At 48.3% G+C, this 22,647-nt stretch overlaps 1 protein-coding gene across 1 annotated transcript in view; it reads right to left on the bottom strand.

Moving 5' to 3' along the window:
- LOC147679025 (solute carrier family 2, facilitated glucose transporter member 11-like) overlaps positions 1 to 22,647 on the bottom strand; it is a 617,202-nt gene that overhangs the window by 336,399 nt on the left and 258,156 nt on the right. The window contains exon 5 of the mRNA XM_086944708.1: positions 7,618 to 7,747. Within this exon, the coding sequence (XP_086800834.1) occupies positions 7,618 to 7,747 (130 nt within the window). The remainder of the gene's footprint in view (positions 1 to 7,617; positions 7,748 to 22,647) is intronic.

Raw genomic sequence — 22,647 nt, forward strand, 5'->3', positions numbered from 1 at the left:
TCAGTCTCACTCTCAATCAGTCTCTCTCTCTCTGTTAGTCAGTCAGTCAGTCACTCTCTTAGTCAGCCAATATCGCTCTCTCTCTCTGTCAGTTTCCTAGCCAGTCAGTCTCTCAGTCAGTCAGTATTCAGTCTCCGAGTCAGTCAGTCTCTCTCTCTCTCAACTCTCTCTCTCTCTCTCTTCTCTCTCAACTCTGTCCACTCCATCTCCACTGTCTCTCCACTCTCTCTCCCCTGTCTCTCTCTCCACTTTCTCTCTCTCTACTCTCTCTCCACTCTCTCTCCACTGTCTCCCTCCACTGTCTCCCTCCACTCTCTCTACTCTCTCTCCACTCTGCCCCCACTCTCTCCCCACTCTCTCTCTCTCCACTCTCTCCACCCTCTCTCCCTTCACACTCTCTCTCTACTTTCTCTCCACTCTCTCTTTCTCTCCACTCTCTCTCTCCACTCTCTCACTCTCTCTCTCCACTCTCTCACTCTCTCTCTCCACTCTACCACTGTCTCTCTCACTCTCTGTCTCACTCTCTTTCCACCCTCTATCTACTCTCTCCACCCTCTTTCTACTCTCTCTCCACTCCCTCTCCACTCTCTCTCCACTCTCTCTCCACTCTCTCCACACTCTCTCTCTCTGCACTGTCTCCTCCACTGTCTCCCTCCACTCTCTCCCCCCACTCTCCCTCCACTCTCTCTCCACTCTCTATGCACTCTCTCTCCTCTCTCTCTTCTCTCTCTCTCTCCACTCTCCACTCTCTCTCTCTCCACTCTCTCTCTCTCTTCTATCTCTCTCTCCACTGTCTCCTCCACTGTCTCTCTCCACTCTCTCTCCACTGTATCTCCACTCTCTCTCCACTCTCTATCTCCTCTCTCTTTCTCCTCTCTCTCTCTCCACTCTCTCTCTCCCTCTCTCCACTCTCTCTCTCTCTCCACTCTCTCTCTCTCTCTCTCCACTCTCTCTCTCCACTCTCTCTCTCCACTCACTCTCTCCACTCTCTCTCTCCACTCTCTCTCTCCACTCTCCACTCTCTCTCTCCACTGTCTCTCTCTCCACTTTCTCTCTCTCTCTCCACTGTCTAGCTCCACTCTCTCCACTCTCTCTCTCTATCTCTCCCTCTCTCTCTCTCTCCACTCTCTCTCTTCACTGTCTCTCTCACCACTTTCTCTCTCTCTCTCCACTCTCTATCCACTGTCTAGCTCCACTTTCTCTCCACTCTCTCTCTCTACTCTTTCTCCACTCTCTCTCTCTACTCTCTCTCCAATCTCTCTCTCCACTCTCTCTCCCTCCACTCTCTCTCCCTCCACTCTCTCTCTCTCTACTCTCTCTCCACTCTCTCTCTACTCTCTCTCCACTGTCTTTCTCTCCACTCTCTCTCCACTGTCTCCCTCCACTCTCTCTCTCTCCACTCTCTTGCTCACTCTCTCCACTGTCTCCATGCTCTCTCCACTCTCTCTCTCTCTCTCCACTGTCTAGCTCCACTCTCTCTCCACTCTCTCTCTATCTACTCTCTCTCCACTCTCTCTCTCTACTCTCTCTCCACGGTCTCTCTCCACTCTCTCTCTCCACCCTCTCTCCCTCCACTCTCTCTCTCTACTCTCTCTCCACTCTCTCTCCACTCTCTCTCTCCACTCTCTCTCTACTTTCTCTCCACTGTCTTTCTCTCTCTCTCTCTACTCTCTCGCTACTCTTTCTCTCCACTCTCTCTATACTCTCTCTCCACTGCCTCACTCCACTCTTTCTCCACTCTCTCTCCACTCTCTCTCTCCACCCTCTCTCTCCACCCTCACTCTCTCTCCACTCTCTCTCTCTACTCTCGCTCTCCACTCTCTCTCTCCACTCTCTCTCTCCCCTCTCTCTCTCCACTCTCTCTCTCTCCTCTCTCTCTCCACTCTCTCCCACTCTCTCTCACAAAGTAGTGTGCGTTCCATGGGCATCCGCAGAAATGTTTCCGGGAGGGGCACATTTTTAACTTCATCCCCATCCCCCTTGCACCCTTCTCCCCTCTGCCTTGCAGCACCCTTCTCGCCCTCCCCCTTGCACCCTTCTCCCCCTCCCCCTTGCACCCTTCTCCACCTCCGCCTTGCACCCTTTTCTACCTTGCACCATTCTCCCCTCTGCCTTGCACCCTTCTCCCCTCTGCCTTCCACCCTTCTCCTCTCAGCCTTGCACCCTTCTCCCCTCTGCCTTGCACCCTTCTCCCCTCTGCCTTGCACCCTTCTCCCCTCTGCCTTGCACCCTTCTCCCCTCTGCCGTGCACCCTTCTCCTCTCTGCCGTGCACCCTTCTCCTCTCTGCCTTGCACCCTTCTCCTCTCTGCCTTGCACCCTTCTCCTCTCTGCCTTGCAACCTTCTACCCTCTGCCTTGTAACCTTCTCCCTCTCTGCCTTGCAGCCTTCTCTACCGTGCACCCTTCCCCTCTCTGCCTTGCACCCTTCTCCTCTCTGCCTTGCACCCTTCTCCCCTTCCCATGGCACCCTTCTCCTCTCCACCTTGCACCCTTCTCCCCTCCGCCTTGCACCCTTCTCCCCCTCCCCGTTGCACCATTCTCCCCTCTTCTTTGCACCCTTCTCCTCTCCACCTTGCACCCTTCTCCTCTCTGCCTTGCACCCTTCTCCCCTCTGCCTTGCACCCTTCTCCCCTCCACCTTGCACCCTTCTCCTCTCTGCCTTGCATCCTACTCCCCTCTGCCTTGCACCCTTCTCCTCTCTGCCTTGCACCCTTCTCCTCTCTGCCTTGCAACCTTGTACCCTCTGCCTTGCAACCTTCTCCCTCTCTGCTTTGCACCCTTCTCTACCGTGCACCCTTCTCCTCTCTGCCTTGCACCCTTCTACCCTCTGCCTTGCACCCTTCTCCCCTCCGCCTTGCACCCTTCTCTACCTTGCACCCTTCTCCTCTCTGCCGTGCACCCTTCTCCTCTCTGCCTTGCGCCCTTCTTCTCTCTGCCTTGCACCCTTCTCCCCTCTGCCTTGCACCCTTCTCCCCTCTGCCGTGCACCCTACTCCTCTCTGCCGTGCACCCTTCTCCTCTCTGCCTTGCACCCTTCTCCTCTCTGCCTTGCACCCTTCTCCTCTCTGCCGTGCACCCTTCTCCTCTCTGCCGTGCACCCTTCTCCTCTTTGCCTTGCACCCTTCTCCTCTCTGCCTTGCACCCTTCTCCTTCCTGCCTTGCAACCTTCTACCCTCTGCCTTGCAACCTTCTCCCTCTCTGCCTTGCAGCCTTCTCTACCGTGCACCCTTCTCCTCTCTGCCTTGCACCCTTCTCCTCTCTGCCTTGCACCCTTCTCCCCTCCCCGTGGCACCCTTCTCCTCTCTGCCTTGCACCCTTCTCCCCTCCCCGTGGCACCCTTCTCCCCCTCCCCGTTGCACCATTCTCCCCTCTTCCTTGCACCCTTCTCCTCTCCACCTTGCACCCTTCTCCTCTCTGCCTTTCACCCTTCTCCCCTCTCCCTTGCACCCTTCTCCCCTCCGCCTTGCACCCTTCTCCTCTCTGCCTTGCATCCTACTCCCCTCTGCCTTGTACCCGTCTCCTCTCTGCCTTGCACCCTTCTCCTCTCTGCCTTGCAACCTTGTACCCACTGCCTTGCAACCTTCTCCCTCTCTGCTTTGCACCCTTCTCTACCGTGCACCCTTCTCCTCTCTGCCTTGCACCCTTCTCCCCTCTGCCTTGCACCCTCCTCCTCTCCGCCTTGCACCCTTCTCTACCTTGCACCCTTCTCCTCTCTGCCGTGCACCCTTCTCCTCTCTGCCTTGCGCCCTTCTCCTCTCTGCCTTCCACCCTTCTCCCCTCTGCCTTGCACCCTTCTCCTCTCTGCCTTGCACCCTTCTCCTCTCTGCCTTGCAACCTTCTACCCTCTGCCTTGCAACCTTCTCCCTCTCTGCTTTGCACCCTTCTCTACCGTGCACCCTTCTCCTCTCTGCCTTGCACCCTTCTCCCCTCTGCCTTGCACCCTTCTCCCCTCCGACTTGCACCCTTCTCTACCTTGCACCCTTCTCCTCTCTGCCGTGCACCCTTCTCCTCTCTGCCTTGCGCCCTTCTCATCTCTGCCTTCCACCCTTCTCCCCTCTGCCTTGCACCCTTCTTCCCTCTGCCTTGCACCCTTCTCCTCTCTGCCTTGCACCCTTCTCCCCCTCCGCCTGGACTCCAAAACGTAAGCTGATCACTTTCTTCAAACAAAATAATTTTGACCTAATAGACAAGCTTTTTATTTTTTGTAAATGCATGGCAGGTGCTCTACTATCAGTTTGCAGTTTTCATCCAGTATCCATATGTACTCTGGTTAAACAAGGAAAGTGCCACCATCCCAAGCCAAGGATACACACTAATTACTAAGAACTACCAACAATATATCGCCCAAACAAGGGTGGGCAGAGAGCACATCACCCTCACATGCATTCATGTTTTAATGAGGATGCTTTTCTCTCACAATAAAATTAATGTTTGTACAAATGCCATTTTGACACCTATATGTGCTGTACATAACGATTGTCACTGTAACTCAGCTTACCGAGCTCAGAGGGAAGGTTGACTTGGTACACCGAGAGAATAACAAATGACTCGGAGGACTTAAACAGATGTCAGGGTGAGCGTGAAACGGACTACGATAAAGCAAGCAATTAAAATTGTATTTTGTTTAAAAGAACCATGACTTGTCGGAAAACACAATTTCTATTATGTATAAAAGTTCCTAAAAATGTCACAGTGATTACAAACTATATTACACAGGCACGTATGTTGGAGAAAGGACCTACAGGCTGTCTGAACAGAGATAATCTTCCCTTACTTGCAGGCCCGTTCTCCCATTCCACCGAGACCTCTGTTTCACCTTTCAACAATAAAAATAAACTTACTTACTGTCTCGTTCCTTGTCCCAAACTTGGTGGCTGAGGAAGTGCTTCTGCATCTGGAGCGTTCTTTCTAATAATTATAATTCCCCATGGGCCAACCTGTACACAAGCACATAGCAGAACACTGCGTCTTCGCCACATGCCAGCATGCCAGCTCTCCACATTTACCGAGGCCCACTCAAGAGGGGTGTGCAAATCGCTTTCACTTTCGCAAGTTAGACATGCGTAGTCGAGCCGGCTAAAATCATCCAGAAAATGTAAGCATGCTTTTAAAATGCTGATGTGGAAACACAGAGCCAGCTTCAACATTGTAATTGTGTCTTTAGATAACTTGTAGGGGGAGGCAGGGAAGCAGTTTTTTAAGGGTGCCACAATCACATTAAGAGGTCCCCAGCCCTTGTAGGCCCCCAAACCCTGACAACCCCCCTCCCCCACCCCTCACCCCTCACAGCCCTGGCCTCCTCCCTTCTCAAAGGAATAGTGCCCTGAAGAGAATGCACTATCTTCGGGCTCCCACCCCTCCTCTTCCGGGCCTGGCTCGTGGCTTTGACTGAAGAGAAACAATGGAAGTTGATACTTTGTTTCTCTTCAGTCAAAGGTCAGCAGCGCGAGGAGCGAGGAGCAGGCTGCAGACAGCAGCAGCTGTCTCTACCGGAGAGCTCAGCTGAGGGGCCCCCTTCATCTACTGGAGACTGACCCCCCCCCCGAAAACAACAACACGTGCTGAGAGATGGAGAGAGAGACAGGGGAAGCGCGAGATATCCTAAAAAATAACAGAAGCCGGGAGGCCGCCAAATCCTGCCAGGGGCCGCCAGTGCCACGAACGGATCCTCGTCGTGGCGGCCCCTGGGGTTTGGCGGCCCTGTGCAGGTGCAGGTGCACAGTTTGCACATGCCTAGGGCCGGCCCTGCACCCCGGATCAAGAGGGCGCGTTCTGGAGGCCGGCGCTTCTCTTACAACACTTCCAAATTGTGGAACTCACCCCCTCTGGACCTACGTGCCCAACCCAACCTCCTTCCCTTCCACAAACTTCTAAAGACCTGGCTGTACCCGTAACTCTCCCCCTTCTGTTTTCGCTTGTTTCTATCATCAGCGCTGGGACACTTACGGGCAGCCATGCGCTTTAGAAATCCCTAAACATTAAACATTAAACATTACACTTGGTATCTAGTACGTTTGTTAGATAACTTTGGAATTAATGAAGGCTGTATGATGAAAAGAAAATGTATACACAGTGTGATATTAATATTGGCTACGACTGCCAGATAAAAGTATGGATGAATGAGTAAGAACTGATGAGAAAATTACTTGAAGGGCTGTGATATTGGAGAAGACTCTACTTCAGATCTGAAATATATACTTTAGATGAGAATGATTGCAAAATGCAATGCTGGATATCAAGGATAAACTGATAATCGGAAGTACTTTTTTAATAACTTAACTGCAATTGTTTATGGGGATGATGAAAATAAGATTATCCCTATCAACATATGCAATGCAATCTAAGACCATTTGTTTTTTATTACTCACTTTTTTTCTCATGATGCCCCCATATAATTTTTATAGTGTTCTTAAAATCAATAAAAAGATTTTTTTTAAAACAATATTATTTGTAGCTAAGCGTATCAGACGTTTCTAAAAACATGGCCCATGTTCGCGAGCAGTGGGAGGTCTTTTATGTTGCTGATTTCTGTATAAACTGGTACTAACGAGATGGAATGATTACCTAGACCGTATTACCATGTATAAAAATGAAAAAATAATGAAGTAATAACATCAAAAAAGGTTCCGCATTAAAATGTGGCTTTTCTTGCCACACAATTAAGTCAATCCTGCTGCATAATTTGGTGCCTCCCTGCCTGATGATTCCAGTGACCATACTTATGAATATGGAAAATGAGTAGCTGAGTAAAAGCTATTTTCTTTTTTTTAGCTTTATGTGCCTACTTCGGTGTTGATACAGTGTCCTTAAGTCTAATTAATATTTCATACATAGTTTATATATTTCTTACAGGATACCGGTCTATTTCTGAGATGCTGACTGTCAGAGCAGATACCTCAACTTTATGAAATCAGACCCTTCCCACGACTGATTCCTAACTAATACAATTGCAAGAGGATTGTCTGCCTGTGCACTCTCCCTTGCCCTTTATATGACTTGTAATTTATATATGGACAACCCTCAGGCTCGTCCTAACTTCAGGAGACAAAGTCAGGGCAGAACTGCGTCATCAGGGACTGTGCGCATGTTTAAACAGAGTGCACATGTTTTCCAGCTGTTCTTCACGCCTCAGCCACTAGAGAAAAAAATACATTCCAAAGTTCGAAATGGAAAACATTGGGGAGCAAAGAAGGCAGACTGGTTTTATGCAGACCGCATTCAGGATGCATTGTAGGAAATTCTTAAGATTTTAGCAGATTTGTATCCTTTATGGTTTAACGTTTTTTGATTTTAAACCATATTTTCCAATAATTTACAAAACACTTATCAAGGATGATTACATCAGAGTATATAGACACTTGTTTAATTGGGTGCATTAGGCAGTGTGCTATTAAATGTGGTTTATGTGAGTTTAGTTCTCATGCAGAGCTGGAGCTTTAAATTGCTCGTAAATCTATTGCCCCCACTTATCTACGTGAAGATAAGAGGCCAGCAAATGTGGTTTGTGTATTGCGAATCACGATATGAGTCAAACAACATAACATTGTAGGGCCAGAATACTTAATTGCATAATGAACAGATAAAGAGCAAATTAAGATTAAGATTAAGATTAACTAACCTGAGCCCCAGGAATTGCCCTGAGAGTGTTCCAAGGGAGATGAATAGTACAAGTGTGGTGTTGATGAGTCCACGAAGTTTCTTTGGCGCAATTTCTCCCACATATTGCACATGCGGAATGAAACTTAAACCTTAAACAGAAATCAAGAAATTAGATTTTCTTGGGCACACCCTTTTATTTCATTTTATTGTGGCACATTCACATGCAGCCTTAAGTTAACAAAGTTCTTCTCTGGGGGAGGAGGGGTGACTTTAATTGCAAATCTATTACTGGCTGATCAAGTACAGTGGGAGGTGTGTGATGTATGAGGTCAGGGCAATGTCTGTTGCCCCCCAATGACCACCTCATCACGGATTCCCTCACTACGACCATTTGACAATGCCCCACCAGTCTCTATAACCACTGTCTCTGAGATTCATTTATACCAGTTTAAGGTGTCAGAAAACTTTACATCACACACACATTGCACAGAGACAATCATAGGTGTTTAAATTAGTGTATAGGAAATGGTATAGACGAGAGAAGTCTACAAGGTGTAGGAGTTATATGTCATCCAAATTGGTTTTGAGTAAAGTTTAAGAATCCTCGGTCTGGAAAAGCAGAAATTCAGAATGTAAAATGTGACACCGTTGTAAAGGTGTTTCTTTAATAATAGGAATTGATTTCTACCCAAATGAACCCTTTTTGCAATATTAGGATAAGGAAAGACTGGGCAAAAACACATGTGCCTGTAATATATTCTTTGCAGTTTGCATGCAGTTCTTCCACAATAGTTAATAGCTCACTGCTCTATATTGGGTAGGATTTTTATTATTAAACTGCATGTAACAAAATTAGTTATTTGACAAAAGCAAGAACCAATTGACCTATTTATAGTGTATGCACTTTGTGACCTGAATGGGACACGTTCATTGCAGCAGGCATATTAACCTTCCGCGCTATGATGAGTCAAATCTTCCTCTACCAGACAAAGCTCTGGTCTCTCTCTCCAGGTATAACATTAATCACCGGAGTTATCATGACATTTTAATTGATGCTTGAAAATTGCTGGGGCAAGGAATGTGGCATCTGGTGCTTTTAAAACAATAGACATGGGCCACCAACCCAAGTCAGCGCCAGTGCGGTGGCACCTATCGCACCGTACCCAGACCGGACCAGTATGAGGATTAACACAGATCGATTCATTGACCACCACTATATAAACTGCATCAGTCTGCTGTGCCTCCGCGAATGCGCACAATACCGCCACCATGGTAAATCACCACATGCAGCCCTGAGAATCAGAATCATTTAATCACTATATGGCTTTGCTCTAAAAAGGTAGCCACAACAGCTATAATGGAGACAGTGTATACTTAATAGAGTGCTTATTAAAGTAGTAACATTAAACCCTTAATGCAACTGAGTAATCATGGTACTGCTAAATAGTTTTCCACCAACAAGTAACACATGTGTATACTTTTATAGCATGGAATCCAGTGTTATAACAACTCATATTGCACAGGAAACCATCATCAAAATAACAGCCCCCAAAGTAGTCAGCAGAGGCTTAACATTGTCAGAGCTACTTGGAATATGCGACATGGAAGACTAAATTATGGGGCAAGGATACCTAAATTATGTGACAAAAATACAAACCATGCCGCCTATTCTCTGGCAGTATTTTTTTATCCATTTGAACTGGAAATTATATCTTTGTGAAAGCAGAAAATGATGCAATTGATGTGGTAATCTATGTGACAGTTTAGGTAAATCCACAATTATGTAGTAAACACCACTGCCACAGAATTGCCTAAATCCTCATGCTCTTGCCAATGCCATTGTTCATTGTTTTATTAACAATTTATTCATGAAAGTGACCAAAACCTAAACTTACTAATTCCAGTCCTTACTAATTCCAGTCAGTACCCATTTTTTGTCACTGCTTGAAGACAACAGCTTTTTCAACATAACTACCCCAAATAAATATGTGATATGAAAAAGACACATGAAATGGGTAACTATAAACCACTTAGCTTGATGTCATCATAACCCCATGATGGCAACAGTCCTAGGCTACCTGTTATCTACCTATGTTAATATATGTGTATATAATATGTACCTAGTCTCCTGGGTTCCCTTGAAGCACCTGTGTCAATTCAATAGTTGATGTCAGAGGTTTTCTGGATTACTTTGTGTGGGCTGTTCCATTTGGCTTCCAAAGCTTGGGTATGAATGGTTTTCAGAACCAGCACATCCTGGCCCTTCTGCAATACTTTCTGGTCATACCACTCCTTTATCAGCTCTTGACTGACTTGTTTTGTGCCCCCCACTGATGAGCTGTTCTATTCAGCTCTCTGGGGCCCAAAACAGATTTCACTATATCAACAAAGGGGTACTTAGACGTTCCATCCTAAAACGTTTCAGACCAAAGTTAGAGTGCCACAGATCGGATTTCCAAACAGAAGTTGCCATTATGCTCATGAAGGGCTTACAAAACCATTCCACCAACCCTTTGGTCCAGGAGTGGTACGCAGAAGTGGTAAGTTACTCTTGCTTGCTTTCATATCTATTTCATGTCAGAATAGATTAAAATAGTCCTCTGTCAGAAATTGTTTCTGGGAAAATCCAAGGCATGACCTTGCTACTACCCTGGTGTAGGACAGTGACTCTTTTTGACGTGATCACCCCAACATTTTGCCCTGCTTTTTGGCTGAAAATGCACTGGGTTCCTGCTAACCAGGACCCAGTGCCAGTGTTATTTCTCTTAAACACGGTAAATATTTAATTGTAACCCAATTAGCAAGGATTTTAGCATCTCCACACTTCGCTAGTAAATGATACCCTTGGTACCTATGGCATGGGCACTAAAAAAAGGTCCCTAAGGGCTGCAACATGTATAATGCCACCTAAGGTACACACAAACAGAATGCAGACTGCCACTGCAGGCTGCGTGAAATTGTGCGAACCATTTTTGAAAACACGACATGCCACACTCCCTGTGTGCCAAGCCCATGTACATTGCATATAATATTTGTAAGTCACCCCTACACCAAGCCTACAGCTGGGTGTATTATACCATATGTTAGGACTTACCCCTGTGAGCACATATGCACCTGTGATGTCTAGTTCAATTGCTAGATATTGCAAGTGATCAGGAAATCGTCTTAAGTATATGTACTAGGCACTGGTCATTACGAGTTACCGAGCTACATGATGGCTTCACTGAAATTATTGGTGTTTGGTATCAAACTCTTTGTCTTAACAATCTGTGCTGATACAGTACTAGATTTATTATGACATGCACCCAGAGGGCACCTTATAGGTGCCCTCTGAAAACCTACTAGTATCCTAGTGTGCGGGCTGGTATCCACCAGTCTGCCACCACAGATGAATTTATGACCCCTTGCCAGGGAGAGCACACGCTTTCAGGGGTTAGAAACAACACCTCATCCAGTGGGGTGGTTAGTATTTTAGCATATTAAGGCCAGAGGTTTCAAAGCCTCTCCTGCCTTAGAAATGCAACCCCAGCTTCCCCCGGACGATGAATGCCCTCCCCCTGCCCAATGGCCTATTTGGCACCAGAGTAGGTAGGAAATTCAAAAATCAGTATGCGGGTTACACTTTCAGGCTCGGCATACCCCTAAGGTGGGCTACCTGAGGAGGACAGCCAAAGAAAGGGTTTCACCATCCTGGATTTTGTGAAACTAGTAACTCTGGGTCAGGATTTTACCTATTCATCACAGGAAGTGGTCATATAGGTGGTATTGTCACACCAGGGGTAGGTAGCCCACTGACTACTACCATACACTCCCTTAACCGGCCCTAACTTCAGAATTGTAGGGTCTCCCTGAGACCAGGAACTCAGATGTGTCCACCTGGGAACAGAAGATGGACAAAGAAGAGCAGTCACTGCGAGAACTGAGGACTTACCCTGAACTTGTCGTCAAACCCTGCCTTGCTGCTCGAACCCTGACAACTGCACCAACCCAGCTTGCCAAAATGCTGTGCATCCTCCCACGTCTTTGGAGGACTTTCCAGTGCTTTCTCAACCACAGAGCTTCTGCCTTGGAGTGGTGGACCCAGCCCCCTGCATCTGCAGTCACTGACCGCACTTGCCTGGTTATTCATTTTGCTGGCATTGGGCCAACAGAGGATGCATCTCACAAGGTAGAAGTCACCATGGTTCCAAGGCATCAGCCCTGTCTCTCTAGTGAATTTTGAGACTCTAGACCCTCCAGCAGCCTCCCTGCACCAATACTCTGGGTACAGCCCGGACACCACAAGCTGTCTTGCCATCGAGGGACTTCGAGACTGATGAAGTACACACTGATAGTGGCCCTGCCATCTTGTTTTATTGCCCTTTACAGGAACACCCAAGAACTATGAGCCCCAGACGCAAGTGGCCAACCGGCCAAACACCTCTGCACCAAGCCCCACAACCAGTGTTCACAGAAACCAGCTGCTTCCCCTTGCCCCAGAGACCCTTGCGAGTGTAGCCCCCCTTAGGGTTCTGCCAGACTTGTTCCCAAGTCCTCCGTTAGAGCCTCTGTTGTTTTGACAGGTCCCTTTAGACTTTACCCGTTCTTGAGGCTACCATTGAGACAGGCACCCCTGGAACCAGTCATATGAGAGCAGGCAAACCAAAACTACTGGTGGTACTTTGGACCCTGGCCCCCAATCACCTAAAGTCCTAAAGGGTACCTTCTACAACCGCATGGAAGTGTATGTTTGTAGTACATGTCTTTTACCTCCCATAGGATAACATTACCACATTCAAGGCACATGCCTCACATCTGACAGCTTTGTTGTTTTTACTGTTTTCTCTGTATAATAATGCCTAAAGTACTTATCTGATCAGAGGATCTTGGTGTCTAAACCTCTATAAAAGTCTATGTTATTTTTCAAATTTGTCACGGATTTCTTCTTCGGTGTGTGTTTCATTTATTGACTATGTGAGTACAAGAAATGCTCAACACTCCCTTCTGATAAGCCTAAGCTGCTCAACTACACTGCCACTACTAGAGCACTTTGGGTTCATTAAAGTAAGCCCCTGTAAGCTATAGTTTACCCCAATATTGGTATACTGCACAAAAATCCAGCTTCCTACACTTGGTGATTGTGCCAGGAGATAACCTCTCCTGGTATCTGGTTCAACAAAAACAACAGTCCTTGTGAAAATTAATTGACGCTTCTACAGTTAATGGTAATTGCAACAAAGGATCAATCAACAGAGTCATACTAAAGGACAAGGATGAGAGAATACAGTGAGAGAAAAATCTCTCTAATAAAAGTATGCAATATACTGATAATTATGGACACATCAATTCCAAATTATACATATGTATATATATATATATATTCAGGAAACTCGCCACACGTCGCAGAATCACACTGCCAGATTGCATTAATGACGAAGAGTGGACACAAATATTGCTGGTGCAAAGCGTGGTTTATTCAATAGATGCCAGCGCTGCCGCCATGACGCGTTTCGCCTCCAAGGAGGCTTGATCACATGACAAACTACTCGCCAAGACGCAGACAATTTAAAGTGACAGTGCAACATGGTTTACAATAAACATGCTAAAATACTGTGCAAGAAACGTCATGATCCCAATGTCTTTAGACAATGCTAAAAATGGAATTAAAAACTGTCTGTAAATATAAACAGTTTTAAAATTATCAAGTCATTTTTAAAACTAAATACAAATGATACATCTATTATTTACATTTGAGAAAATGTTTTGACATTCCTAAATAAACACGACCACCGAATTAGTCTATGTAAGGAAATCGGTAGACCATATAATAGTATCATCTGTAATGCATATCAGGGTAAATTGATGTTGGATATATCCCTTTTATACACAAACAGTTTGCACGATAATAGACCGAGGAAAACAGCGTCAGTTTTTATAAACTGGTAATCAGATCAAGTATTGTATAAATCATGATTTGAATAATTCAAAATAAGAAGAGCCCAAGTGGGCCTGCCACAAGAAAATGCCTGCTAAAGCATATAAAGTGCAAAATAGTGATTGTGCAAAATATTATTATAAAGTGCAATAAGTATGTTAGAAACAAAAGATTCCTAATATTTTACAGAAGGATTAAAAAGTTACAGAATATATAAAAAAAAATCACCACATTTCTTAATATTGTCCAATGAAAGGGGAAAAATTTGATTAAAACCAGGACAGTTTTTGACAATATCCGGACAGGTCTTATGGGCATATGGTCTGATCCTAAATGCAGGTATAAAGATCTTCCCTGTCATTTAATCCATTCGGATTTTTTGTGTTGAGCTCCAGTATGTATCTGGTTTCAAGGAGACGGAGTTTGGCCTCCCGGTCACCTCCTCTCCTTGATGCCTCTACTGCATCTATCACAAAATACTGGAGCTGATCAGGTATGCCTTGATGTTTAACTTCGAAATGCCTGGCAACCAGATAATTTTGGTTGTGTTCCGAAATTGCCCGGATGTGTTGGAGTATCCGTTTGTTGGCGGGCAGTTTAGTGCTGCCCACATATTGTAGCCCACACAGACACTCCAACACATAGATAGCAAATTCAGTTTTGCAGGTGAGCCACTTTGTGATGGCAGTAGGTTCTTTACGAAAAGTGCTCTTAAAATGTGTCCTATTGCTGCCGAAACGGCAGGCTTTACATTGGGGACAAGTTTTGAAACCCTTTTTAAGTGCCATCCAAGTGCTCGAAGCCTTAGGTTTAATGGTATTACTGACCAACGCTTTGGACATGGAGGGGGATTTACGGAAAGTGAGCATAGGCTTATTGCTCACTTTGTGCCCGATGACGGGGTCACTCTGCACTTCCAGTTTTTGTATATGATTTTTCTAAGGTCTCCATGCTGACGATTATAGGTCAGAATAACTCGTGGAGAAATGACTTGGGCCCCAGCCTGTTGTTGGTCATCCTTCATGTTGGTTCTATCTTTAGGAACTAAGGCTTCTTGTCTGCTGACAGAATTGGACCGCTGATTAGCTTTCACCAGACTGGTGTTAGAGTAACCTTTGGCAAGGAGGCACAATCTGCAAGCCTCCTGTGCAGCCGCACATTCGGTATCAGTACTGCAGATTCTTCTGAACCGGAGCATTTCTCCAAAGGGAATGCTCAGGATCAGGTGTGCTGGGTGTTGACTATTTGCGTGTAAAATAGTATTACCCGCACTAGGCTTCCTATATAGTCTAGTGCACAATTTACTGCTTTCCACAAATACCTCTACATCTAGAAAACATATAGAGATGGAACTGATGTTGGAAGTGAAATTTAAATTAATGTTGTTTATATTAATCACTTCTACAAAGCACTATCAACACTGCCTTTCCAAACATGAAATACATCATCAATGTAACGTAGGAACAGTGAAATATTGTTAGAAATGAAATCATGGTGTTGGCCAGCTAGGACCTGTTCCTCCCATAGCCCTACGTGTAAACACGCGTAACTAGGGGAGAAACAGGCCCCCATTGCCACACCTCTGACCTGTTGGTAGATAACCCCATTGAAGATGAAGAAATTTTGTTCAAGGCAAAACTTGGTCATGTCCAAAGCATTTTATTGTGTGCCATCGAGTTCGGAGGACATGGGTACAGGCGGTGGCTGACGGCCGGGTGCGAGCGGTGGCTGACCGCCATGTGTACAGATGTCAGCCTGGCATGGTTGCCCCTGGATGATCACCGACTGCCGGGTGCGGGCGGTGGCTGACCGCCATGTGTGCAGATGTCAGCCTGGCATGGTCCCTGGCCAATCACCGACTGCCGGGTGTGGGCAGTGGCTGACTGCCGGGTGCAGGCGGTGGCTGACCGCCATGTGGACAGATGTCAGCCTGGCATGGTTGTCCCTGGCCGATCACCGACCGCCGGGTGCAGGCGGTGGCTGACTGCCATGTGTACAGATGTGAGCCTGGCATGGTTGCCCCTGGACGATCACCGACCGCTGGATGCGGGCGATGGCTGACCGCCGGGTGTAGGTGGTGTGTGAGTGGCCAGGGGCAACCATGCCAGGCTGAGATCTGTCCACATGGCGGACAGCCACCGCCCGCACCGGGCAATCAGCCACAGCCCGCACCCGGTGGTCGGTGATCGTCCAGGGGCAACCATGCCAGGCTGACATCTGTCCACATGGTGGTCAGCCACCCCTGCACCCGGCGGTCAGCCACCGCCCACACCCGGCGGTCGGTGATCGTCCAGGGGCAACCATGCCAGGCTGACATCTTTACACATGGTGGTCAGCCACCGCCTCCACCAGGCGGTCGGTGATCGGCCAGGCCCGGCGGAGTGCAGTGGGTGCTGGTATGTGACTGTAAGGTGGGGTTCCAACTGCCATTCCCACGTGCACATTCAAATGTATGTGTTATCCTGCCCCGCCCCCGCGGAAAGCGTGCTCCGCCATTGCGCCGCCAGTGAGTGCTCAATTTCAAATGATGCACCATCGCGGTAGCGCGCACATGCGGTTGCCGGTGTGTGACCGTGATGGTCCTTGCAAACTCAGCAAAAGGAATGCACTATTGCACTTTCAAGTATCTATTCTTGTGTTGGGGAAGGCGTACCCGGATGCCGTGTGTCGACACAATGCATGTCGCCACACACATGTCATGTTCATTGTTGTACATGTGTGTCAGGACATGTCCGTAAATCAACAGTATACATCATGTCATGTCAATGGTACGTGTACACGTGTATCAGTTGTGTCCATAGTTGACATGTGTGGCCATACTATTGACCTAGCCAGTGTTGTACATAGGCCCGTGATGTGAGCCCAAGTTGCGTCACATGTGCATGGCAATGTGTTTACATCTTGGTTTTGGGGTCACACGTTTCTATTGGTACACATCTACACAGTACATCACGGCTGTGTACGCACTTCCAGCAACTGGCGTGAGTGTGTGGTTTTTGTGTGCAAGTCGCATTGATGGCGGAATACATGCTTACTGGGTATGTGTATGTGTGTTGCTTCTTGTATGCCTATGCCTGTCATGTGAGGATGCTGAGCATTGTAGGTGGGTTAATGGGTGCATGATGACAATGAGGGTGTGGTCCATGTTCGTGTTGTGTGTGCACGTCATGGTTTGTTTGTGGTGACGCTTCTCCATACTTCGGCTATCTGTCATGTTATGTTGGCAGTCCTTTCAACATGTCTGCACGTGACCTCTGAAATTTTTGCACAACGGATGTTGTTTCAGGATGTAAATTGTGTGTATAGTCAGCTGTAGTGCCTCATATTTTAGTCACATCACTCATACAATCAGTGTCTGCTACATGTATATTTTCTATTGTGTTGGTCAAGATGTGATGTTGTGGCCCAGATGTATGTTGTTGTTGAATTGACATCAGCTCCCATCTACTCCCACACAGGAGGGCTCAAAATGTGCATCGACCATACGCTGTGCTGGAGGACATGGTTGACGAGGAGGTGATCTGCAAATTCCAGCTGGACAGACGGAGGTTGCAGGACCTTGTGGGCCAATTGTCACCTCATCTTCAGCCACGCAGGACATATCCAGGATCAATTACACCAACAGCAAAGGTGATGGCGGCACTTCACTTCTTTGCAACTGGCACTTTCCAATACACAGTTGGACATGCCGGGGGGATGTCCCAATCCATGTTCTGCAGGGTACTGCGGGATGTGCTGGATGCCATGATGTCTTACAAAGATGAATACATCCATTTCCCACGTCCGGCAGAGCTGCCTGCAGTGAAGGGTGACTTCTATGCCCTGGCCCAGATCCCACACGTAGTGGGTGCCATTGATGGGACACATATTGGTCTGATTCCACCACAGTCACATGAAGCTGTCTATCGTAAATTGAAGCAATACCACTCTATAAATGTGCAAGTGGTGTGTCTGGCTGACAACATCATCTCACATGTGTGTGCAAGGTTTCCTGGGTCCGCACATGACTCCTACATCCTGCGGAGCAGCAATGTCCCCCAACTGATGGCTAATTTGTGTCAAGAACGTGTGTGGCTTGTAGGTGAGTGTGCTGTGATGACTACTGTGTTGTATGTGTGACATGCTGTTCCCACCAATTCTGGTAGTAATGTATGTGTCTGTCATCCCCCCACCTAGGCGACTCTGCGTACCCAAACCGACCGTGGCTGCAGAGCCCTCTACGGAATCCATCTACCCCAGGAGACATGCACTAAAATGATGCCCATGGGTGGACACGTAGGGTGGTGGAATGTACATTTGGTCTGCTGAAGTCTAGGTTTCGCTGCCTTGATAAAACCGGAGGAGCCCTGCCATACTCACCCAAAAAAGTATGCAAGATCGTGGCTGCCTGCTACATGCTCCACAACCTGGCCTTACGCAACAACATTGCACTGATCATGGACCCTGCAGACCAACAGGTTGCTCCGCCTCCCATACCGACCATGTCCAGTGATGAGGATAGTGGTGAGGAAGAAGGTGTGGACCAGAGGCGTCAGCTCATTGCTCGCTACTTTAGTTAAATGTGAGTAACTTCCTCTTGTGCTGGTATTCAAAGTGTGATGTATGTTAGTTGGTGATGTCTGGATGTGGTGTGTGGATGGTGCCTGTTCTGGTATGTTCTGTTTGCAAATGGGTGTGGGAGATGGTGCACCTCAAATGCTCCCTGATGTGTGTCCTGTGATCCCCTTAATTTGAGATGAGTGTGGTTTGTGGGATGTTGCTGTATGTTGTGATGTGATGGTTGTGAATCCGTTTCCTAACCTGTGCTTGTTGTTGTCTCATTTTCCCTAGGTCACTCCCACAGAGACATGATTGACAAGTACATTGATACCTGCACCTGGTAATGACAAGTACTATTACGAACCTTTGAATGAAACATGGAGTTCACACAGCTTTGAGTGTATACATGGATTTATTTACAGGGTGTGGATTACTGTTAGTGCATATTTACAAATAGGTGTTGTTGGGTAAGTGAGAGTTGAAGGTCAAGACAGATGAAAACACCGTGGGTACACCACATTGTGTGATGTACACATAGTCCAACAGACGTGTGCAAATGCTTGGCATTATGGTGCAGGATAGTTCGCAGAGTGCATGCCAAGCTCAAGGAAGGGTGAAGTCAGTGGCGGCCCCTATTTGAGCGGGTGGTTGGTGCCTTGCCACTGCTGTGAGCTGTATCTTGCCTAGGACGACCCCTCCATCTTGGAGCTGGAGCGGTGCCAGCTGTGGGGGCAGGTTGTTGTGGGGCATCCTCCCTGTCAGTGGCCTCAGGTGATGGTGGTGGTGGTGTTGGTGGCCTGTCCCGCTGGTAACTTGGGGGAGAGGGGGGTGTTGTTGGTGCCCTATCCCGCTGCCCACTTGGGGAAGGGGGAGGTGGGCTCAGTGCCCTATCCCGCTGGCCACTTGGGGGAGGGGGAGGTGGTGTGGTGCGGGATAACCACTCCCAACAAAGAGCTGTTAGCTCGCCAAAGATGTCGACTAGTTGTCCCAAACGGGTGTCCACTGACCGCAACAGCTGGCAGGTGTCTATAGAGTCTTGGTGGGCACGATCGGCATGTGCCTGAGACCGTTCGTAGGAGGCTTCAACTCTGGCAATTGCATCCATGGTCTCTGCCCCAAGATGGGCTGGGTGTTGTTCCCGGCCTCGCCTTGCAGCTAGACTCCTGTTAGTGACCTGGGCCGTCACCTGTGTCCTCACCCATCCACTCTGCCTGCTAAGATGTGAGGTAGAAGGACCATCATCGTCCGATGGGTCAGGCAGGATATCCGTGGCAGGAGTCGTGGTGGTGGTGGTGGTGGTGGTGCTGGTAGCTGCACAGGTCACTTTGGCAGTAGTTGCTGTTGGTGCAGTGTTGATGGCGGTGGAGGCAGGGTTGTCCTGTGAGCATGATGGCCCTGCGATTGTAGTTGGGCCGGCATCGTCCTCCGCACCCGGGTTGTCCATCGGATCATCTCCAGAGAGTCCATGCTGTGAGGTGGGCGAATTGTGCTGGCTGCTGCTAGTTTCTCCTCTGAGTTCACGTTCACCTGAGCGACAAGTATCTGAAAATCAATGCTGTAACAGGTTTGTTGTTGTGACATTTCTATTTAGTAGGGCATGAGAACATGGTTGTTGGTGTCTTTAAATTGGTGTGTTCCACAGTACTGGGAATTATGGTGGTGGTGAGGTAGGTAGACAATACTTGGATATGTGTGGGCCTGTCCTGATATTGGATGGTGCCCCTGTGAAGAAGGCTACCTACATTTGAATTTGCAGAGGGTGATGCAGTGGTCTGCACACGGTATGCGGACTCCATTTTGCTGTGGGACTGTACATGGGGGCCTGTTGGGAGTTGTAGTGCTGGACCAAACCCCCCCTACACTCCACCACTCTCCCTGTGCACATGGGGGCCTGTTGGGAGTTGTAGTGCTGGACCTAACCCCCCCTCCCCCACACTCCTACCACCCTCCCTGGGTACATGGGGAACTCATCCTGGCTTTCCCTGTAAGGCGTCCACTTCTGGGCACCCCCAAGGTGGAGGCCAGGCATCCATAGCATTGTGGGGGCCGTTGTGGAGATTAAGCAAGCTATTGCCCAGAGTTGCAGAGTGGGACTCCATGATTGGAATAGGCACCGAGGCGAGAAATATCAGGACCGTGGAATTTTGAGCCCAAGATCCGCCGAGGCAGGGAATTGAACCCTGGTCCCGGGCTAGACCTCTGTATCAGGGTCTGCCGCTTGAATCATTGAGCCACACTTCTCCCTGTTGGGAGTTGTAGTGCTGGAACAGACCCCCCACCCTCCCCCACACTCCTACCACCCTCCCTGGGTCGATGGGGGCCTGTTGGGAGTTGTAGTGCTGCACCAAACCCCCATCCCTCCCCCACACTCCTACCACCCTCCCTGGGTACAGGGGGCATGTTGGGAGTTGTAGTGCTGGACCTAACCCCCCCACCTCCCCCACACTCCTACCACCCTCCCTGGGTACATGGGGGCCTGTTGGGAGTTGTAGTGCTGGACCAGACCCCCCACCATCCCCGGCACTCCTACCACCCTCCCTGGGTACATGGGGGCCTGTTGGGAGTTGTAGTGCTGAACCTAACCCTCCCTCCCCCACACTCCTACCACCCTCCCTGGGTACATGGGGGCCTGTTGGGAGTTGTAGTGCTGAACCAGACCCCCCACCATCCCCCATACTCCTACCACCCTCCCTGTGAACATGGGGGCCTGTTGGGAGTTGTAGTGCTGGACCAGACCCCCCACCATCCCCCACACTCCTACCACCCTCCCTGTGACCGTGGGGGCCTGTTGGGAGTTGTAGTGCTGGACCAGACCCCCCACCATCCCCCACACTCCTACCACCCTCCCTGGGTACATGGGGGGGTGTTGGGAGTTGTAGTGCTGGACCAGACCCCCCACCATCCCCCACTCTCCTACCACCCTCCCTGGGTACATGGGGGCCTGTTGGGAGTTGTAGTGCTGGACCTAAACCCCAACCATCCCCCACACTCCTACCACCCTCCCTGTAAACATGGGGGCCTGTTGGGAGTTGTAGTGCTGGACCAGACCCCCCACCCTCCTCCACACTCCTACCACCCTCCCTGGGTCGATGGGGTACTGTTGGGAGTTTCAGTGCTGGACCTAACCCCACCTCCCCCACACTCCTACCACCCTCCCTGGGTACATAGGGGCCTGTTGGGAGTTGTAGTGCTGGACCAGACCCCCACCATCCCCCACACCCCTACCACCCTCCCTGTGAACATGGGGACCTGTTGGGGGTTCTAGTGCTGTGTGATAGTGGTCATTGGTTTGTACTTACCAGTCTCAAGTCCCTCTTCGATTCCTTCAAGGCTCTCTGGGTGCAGTATGCCCAGCACCTTCTCCTCCCATTCTGTGAAGGGTATGGGCTCCGGGGGAGTGCCGCCGCCAGTGTGGAGTGCCCGCAGCTGGTTTTTTGGCCCTGATGCCTTTCACCCTTGTCTTGAGGTTGTGCCACCGCCTCTGGATCTCATGTTTGGTGAGTGGCACGGTCCTTGAAGCATTGGCTCTGCTCACTATCCTGTCCCACATGTTGGTTTTGGTTGCCAAGGTGGTCTGCTGGACTAGGTTGCCGAATAGATGTGGTTCCACCCGGATGATTTCATCGACCATGACCTTCAACTCAATCTCAGTGTTGGCTTTTTTTGAACGTATTACACATTTTGAGACACCAAAGCCTACCTAATTAGGCACGGGTGCCACACTGATTTTATAGGGGTTCAAGCACTCAAGAATAAAAGTCTTGAAGTGAGTAGTTTTGGCCCTTTTTAACACACTTTTCACTGTAATTTCTATGCACATATAAAAGAAAAGGAAACCCGCTCCACTGTAGTCAGGTGTCGCAGCACACCCTGTGGGCACTCAGCCTATGGGGTGGGACCCCGATGATGAAGCATGTCACCAACTAGGTTGGTGAGTGAGGGGTCTTCTATAAGGACATGCACTGTCCGGTAACGGGTTGGGGCACAATGTGCTGACCTGAGCTTTAAGCTCTAGAAGCAGAGGTTTTTTCTCTGTGTTTTCCTAGGGGGTACTCCTCCATTGTTGTTACAATTATTCCCGGGGACCAGGAGTTCCCACTACACTTAGTTGGTGTAATTTCCCTGCCTCTCTCCATTTGGTATATATATGTATGTCCAAATGTGCACTGTTCAAAATACGTAACTTTGTTTTAAAACTATAAAAAAAATATACTGTACTTTTATGCAAATTCTTTTGTGAAAATTGTTGTGGCTTTAATACACTAAACAATAAACTTACATTCTACATTCTAGTCAGAGGCTGTGTGGGGTACAGCACATCTCTCTTAGTCACTCAGCCCCTATCAACTGGTAAAGAGATGATAATCTTTTGTTTTCTTACTTTTAACCCACTCACTCCAATCAAGCAATACATCACAGATGCAGTTTTCAAATTTTCAAATATCAAGTAGAAATGAAATGAAATGAAATGAAAATGAAATTTATAAAGCGCTACAGTTGCCCTGAGGCGTCCAGGCGCTGTGACTAAACAGAAATGCCCTCAAAAAACAAAAAGTTTCTAGTTACTGAAACAAAAAGGTTTTAAGCTGTTTCCAG

The sequence above is a fragment of the Lissotriton vulgaris genome, chromosome 11 (genome assembly GCF_964263255.1).
Source record: "Lissotriton vulgaris chromosome 11, aLisVul1.2, whole genome shotgun sequence".
Taxonomy (NCBI): Eukaryota; Metazoa; Chordata; class Amphibia; order Caudata; family Salamandridae; genus Lissotriton; species Lissotriton vulgaris.